The 5,969-nt window shown below is 46.6% G+C and overlaps 1 protein-coding gene across 1 annotated transcript; it reads left to right on the top strand.

The window, feature by feature from the left end:
• Positions 1–1,266: 1,266 nt before the first annotated feature.
• Positions 1,267–2,723, top strand: LOC132492004 (glycosaminoglycan xylosylkinase-like). The gene has a single exon (XM_060101123.1). It carries the CDS (start codon positions 1,494–1,496, stop codon positions 2,721–2,723), a length of 1,230 nt encoding a protein of 409 aa, XP_059957106.1. The 5' UTR covers positions 1,267–1,493.
• Positions 2,724–5,969: the final 3,246 nt, after the last annotated feature.

Raw genomic sequence — 5,969 nt, 5'->3', positions numbered from 1 at the left:
AGACAATCTGGGGGAGTTTTATTCTGGTTTTTGGGGTTTGTTTTCTTCCAGGCTGTTTCGTGTCTGGTTCTGTCTCTCTCTCTGGCACATTTACAAGGTTGACATGACTTTTTTTTTGGACATGCCATTTATTTTCATTTTGCTCAAGCTACAGTTGGGCAGTTCTGTATACTCTCCAGTCTCTCTGACCTACTGTACTTCTCCCTGACCTTCTTTGTACCTTCCCCGGAAACTATCAGCCCAGTGGATAGCAACTTGGGGGCTGGATGTGATTTTCTATTTACTTTCCTGCAGCAGGAGACTTGAGAGGGGGAGAAGAGCTCCTCTGGACCTGCTTGCAGCCCTTGCTGGGATCCTGGACTGCATTCTCTCTTCTGAGTCCCAGCGAACGTCTTTTACCAGGGCCGGTCTTCCCAGTGAGGGCCAGGAATCTCCTAATCCATGGACTCTGGTTGGCTCCTCCAACTCAGCAATGACCTTGGAAAACTGGCAGGCCCTGTCAACCCCTCTTTCCTCAGCCAGGATTTGTGATGGTGCAGAGAGTGGCTCCTATGCTCAGAGTTTCCACAGTAACTCACCCTTCTGGCCACTTCTCTTCAAATCAAGGTGAATTCAGAGTATCAGAATTTTGTTGACTCACCTCTCTCAGTTCTCTTTCTGAGGAGCGGGCATGGTAAGCAAGGTTAAGAGCTACTTTTCAAACTTTATTACATGGAGTTTTATCCTTTTTCAATTTTGATTGCTGCTGATGAATTTTTGGCCTTTTGAAAAACAATATTTTTGTTCATTTCATTAGGTAATGAGGGAGAAATGTTCTCTGATCTTATTTCCTTTACCCCAAAGTTTCAGAACAACTTTGCATCAAGCACTACTGGTGATTCCAAGTGGATGGTTCATGAACCAAACTTAGAAAAAAAAAACAAAGCATGAAATACAGAGTCAGGTAAAAATAAAATTAAGGATGGGGTGGAAAGCAGAGAGCCTTATTTTGTATTGGCTTTAAATAGTGAGAAGGTTCCTAATATCATATTTACTTAAATAATATACTTATTATACTTAAAAGCTAAGAAAAAAGCCAGGACACATTGCTTTTACCTTTCCCAGTGTTAAAAAGCACTGAAGGTGAATAGGGGCAGGTTAAAAGCCTCATATGGGGGGGGGGGTGGGACCGCGGGGTGAGGTGGCCAGGGAATGGCCGGGCCGGGGGTGGGCAGGAGCCGCAGTAGCAGCGGCTGGGGGCGGTGAGCGCTGCGTGGGGCTGCCCCTTCCCGGAGGTGGCAGGGGCGGCCGGGGCGGCCGGGGCCGCGCTGCACCGCACCGCACCGTGCGGGCGGCCATGGAGCGAGCTTAGGGCGTCGCAGGAATTGTGGGAGGCACCTCAGTGAAGAAATGGACCAGTGTGTATAATCATGGAATCTCCTTGCTGACAATCACCACCTGCTCTCCTTGATAAGTGAGAGAGAGTAGTCAGGGGAGAAGGAAAAGAGGTCAACATGAAGCTAAAGCAGCGAGTCGTGCTGTTAGCAATTCTCCTTGTCATCTTTATCTTCACCAAAGTTTTCCTGATTGACAACTTAGATACATCAGCTGCCAACCGGGAGGACCAGAGGGCCTTTCACCGAATGATGGCTGGCTTGCGGGTAGAGCTGGTGTCCAAGCTGGACCACACCTTGCAGTCTCCCTGGGAGATTGCAGCCCAGTGGGTGGTTCCCCGGGAAGTGTACCCTGAAGAGACACCAGAGCTGGGGGCAATCATGCATGCCATGGCCACCAAGAAAATCATTAAAGCTGATGTAGGTTATAAAGGGACACAACTGAAAGCCTTACTGATACTTGAAGGAGGACAGAAAGTTGTCTTCAAACCTAAGCGGTATAACCGAGACTATGTGGTAGAAGGGGAACCTTATGCTGGTTATGATAGACACAATGCAGAGGTAGCAGCCTTTCATTTGGACAGGATTATGGGTTTCCGCCGAGCCCCCTTGGTGGTTGGCAGATTTGTTAATCTGCGGACAGAGATCAAGCCTGTTGCCACGGAGCAGCTCTTGAGCACCTTCCTAACTGTAGGAAATAATACTTGTTTCTATGGGAAGTGTTATTATTGCCGAGAAACAGAGCCAGCCTGTGCTGATGGAGACACGATGGAGGGGTCTGTCACGCTTTGGCTTCCAGATGTGTGGCCTCTACAGAAACACCGACACCCATGGGGCAGGACTTACCGAGAGGGCAAATTAGCCAGGTGGGAGTATGATGAGAGCTACTGTGACGCTGTGAAGAAAACACCCCCTTATGACTCCGGCCCTCGCCTCTTGGACATCATTGATACAGCTGTCTTTGATTACCTGATTGGCAATGCTGACCGCCATCACTACGAGAGTTTTCAAGACGATGAAGGCGCTAGCATGCTCATCCTTCTCGATAATGCCAAAAGCTTTGGGAACCCCTCGCTGGATGAAAGAAGCATTCTTGCCCCTCTCTATCAGTGTTGCATCATTCGGGTTTCTACCTGGAACAGACTGAACTCCCTGAAGAATGGTGTGCTGAGGTCTGCCTTAAAATCTGCCATGGCCCATGACCCCATCTCCCCAGTGCTCTCCGATCCTCACCTAGACGCTGTGGACCAGCGGCTCCTGAGTGTCCTGGCCACCGTGAAGCAGTGCACTGACCAGTTTGGGATGGACGCAGTGCTGGTGGAAGACAGGATGCCTCTCTCCCACTTGTAATTCTCCACGAAATAAGTGAAACTTGTTTTTAACAAAGATAGAGAAACAGCACAATCAATTCTGAATGGTATGAGGTGGATTGGAAATGGCCAGCAGCACGTTCTGGTGATAGGGGACAGGGTGGCCTTGGATTTCTTTGATGTTTGCTGTAGTAGAAGTTGAAGCAAAGACTACAAGTTTCAGACCATGGAGCTGTACCTGCTGAACCACCTTCTGACTTCCTTGGCGTATGCCCGTTCTAGCAGTGGGCGTCACAGTTGGTCAGTATTAATTCTCATGCCAAAGGACAAATTAGAGGTGTGACATTTGAATAGGTTAATGTTGGGGTTGGTTCTGGAGTGTGTGTTTTGAGTCCATCCTTATAATCCTTTCTCCACACTTGTGGATTTTCCGAAAACACTTTGTAATCTCTTGAGTCCTTTTTTACCAGGACTATTCAAATTGGGAATTTTACTGCTTCCTAAGGAGTGGCAGCAAGTAACCCAGCATTCTGTTGAGCCAAAGTAGCATGCTCTGTTGGAGGGACTATGTTTTTAAGATAGAATTAGAGGAAGGACAAAAACAGGAAAGATGTTTGGGCTTTTAACTGAGTAGGTGGTGCTTTTGATGATTCTTAAAGGAGGGGAGAAGAGAGAGAGACCTACTTGGTAGAACCAGAATCAAGGCGGTGATTGAATTAGTGAAAAACAGGTTCCCCTGTATTTAAGTTCTTAACGTATATAAAAGCAAGCATGACTTGTACCTAAAAAAAAAAAAAAAAAGCCTCATATATTAAATACATTTAAAAAAGAAATTCAAAGCATTTTCACAATCACATAAGGTATCAGAGTGGCATTAAAATGTGTCCCAAGTACACAGTATCCTTTCCCAAGATGTCTCCTTCTAAAAGCAGATGAGCTGAGCACCTCTGACTTTACCATACTTTTCATTTCTTTATCTTACAGAGTGAAACTAAGTCTTTCATCACTTTAAGAGATTAATTCTGTGTGCTTACTTCAACAAGACTTGATGTTTTCCATTTGTGCTCAGCCACATTTTTTTTTTTTTTTTTTTTTTTTGCGGTATGCGGGCCTCTCACTGTTGTGGCCTCCCCCGTTGCGGAGCACAGGCTCCGGACGCGCAGGCTCCGGACGCGCAGGCTCAGCGGCCATGGCTCACGGGCCCAGCCGCTCCGCGGCATATGGGATCCTCCCAGACCGGGGCACGAACCCGTATCCCCTGCATCGGCAGGCGGACTCTCAACCACTTGCGCCACCAGGGAGGCCCTGTGCTCAGCCACATTTTAAGCAACACCCTGGGAGATAGTCAGTGCTCTGTACAGGGATTTCACTGCACAGTTCACATAGAGATAAGCAAAAGGGTGGATAAATCCTTAGGTGCAGCTTTAATTTTGTTGCCAGAAAAAAAAAAACTCAAAAAACCAACCAGTGTTCGGAATCCATCAGGCTTAGTTTCTCTGATGTGCCTCTATGAAGTGCATCAGGCAGCAAACACCACATATTGGGACTTGACCTCCCTGAATCACAGCTGCCAGACAGACCCAGGAGGCTTGGTCCTTGGAGTCCAGTGACCATGCTGCCCAGTGTTGCAGGTCACCGGTTCTTGAGAGCTGCTTATCCTGTTTTCAGCATTTGGCAGATGTGCTTCACCATTAGCTCAAGTCTCCCTGTGTTCCTTAGATGATTCACAATGACTGCTCCACATGTCACCTTAACCGAGTGAGCACAATGGCAAGAGCTGTCTATTCATTTTAAAGTGTACGAATGCCTCCTAGTCACAGTGACTAAAGAGACTATGTGAGCCAATGGCCAATAAATACCATTGATTTCCTCATATGCTTCACAATGACTAGTTACGTATAGTTATGGGGGCAGGGTGGCAGTGGTTGAGCTCCTGTCTCCACCAGTAGGTTTTTTCCTTTTATTTATTTATTTGGCTGCATTGGGTCTTCCTTGTGGCATGTGGGCTTCTCTCTAGTTGTGGTGCACGAGCTTAGTAGTTGCAGCACATGGGCTCTCTAGTTGTGGTTCAAGGGAGCACTCTAGAATGTGCGGGCTTAGTTTCCCCGCAGCATGTGGGATCTTAGTTCCCTGACCAGGGATCAAACCCACGTCCCCTCCATTGGAAGGCAGATTCTTAACCACTGGACCACCAGGGAGTTCTCTCCACCACTAACTAACTGCATGACAGAGCTAGGTACTTACCCTCATCAGGTTCTTTATCTGTGAAATGGGGGTAATAATGGCACCCATTGGGAAGATTTAAAAAAAGCTAATCTACAGGGAATTCTTAGCCCTGTGTAAATGACACAGCCATTGAACATGATTGTCATCATACTATTTTATTAGAGAAGTCTGGAACCAAAGGTTCAAGATTATACATGTTAAATTTCTATTGAGTTGCTTTAGCAATGAACACAAATATAGTGAAGTACTTCTGAAACCATATGCTCTTTACTTTCAAGTTTTTTGTTTTGTTTTTTTGCGGTACGCGGGCCTCTCACTGCTGTGGCCTCTCCCGCTGTGGAGCACAGGCTTCGGACGCACAGGCTCAGTGGCCATGGCTCACAGGCCCAGCCATGTGGGATCTTCCCGGACCGGGGCACGAACCCGTGTCCCCTGCATCGGCAGGCAGACTTCCAACCACTGCACCACCAGGGAAGCCCCATTTTCAAGTTTTAAAAATTTATTTTTAACTGTATAAAACCACCACCTGGTTTTATGGATGAAGACTCAAAGAAATACAGAGACCTCCCTGGGGTCACAAAGCTGACTAGAGGTAAAGTCAATACTAATAAACCTCTAGTAACCTTACTTTGAGTCCAGTGCTCTTTTTAATACATTACCTTGACTTTCTTTGTGTGATCATATTCATCAGTGGAAGTTCTCATATTGTAGCCATGTTTCTATATGGACTTTCTAGATGTTAGTAACTTCACATTTTAGCTGTTGTAAGAGAGAGCCTCAAAATAGCCCTGGGTTAAACAAGACATTTACCTCTCTTGTTAAAGTTCAGCTAAGCAATCTGGGCTGGTATGGTAGCCCTGCAATCATCAGAGACCAAGGCTTCTATTTTGATGCCCTGCCCACTTCAGCAGATGGTGTCCATCTTTGGTCCAAGAGGGCAACTCCAGCCTTTACCATCATTTCCACTTTCCAGGAAAGATGTGGAAAAGGGTAAAAGTGGGTTCACTACTTTTTTCTAAGAGCACATAACATTTTGGCTCACAACGCATTCACCTGAACT

Source organism: Mesoplodon densirostris, chromosome 6 (assembly GCF_025265405.1).
Source record: "Mesoplodon densirostris isolate mMesDen1 chromosome 6, mMesDen1 primary haplotype, whole genome shotgun sequence".
Classification (NCBI taxonomy): Eukaryota; Metazoa; Chordata; class Mammalia; order Artiodactyla; family Ziphiidae; genus Mesoplodon; species Mesoplodon densirostris.
Note: the sequence above shows the minus strand (reverse complement) of the source record. Positions and strands in the feature narration are given on the sequence as shown.

Excerpts from the sequence above, each read along its gene's own strand:
- LOC132492004 (XM_060101123.1), top strand. The coding sequence starts at position 1,494 with ATGAAGCTAAAGCAGCGAGTCGTGCTGTTAGCAATTCTCCTTGTCATC.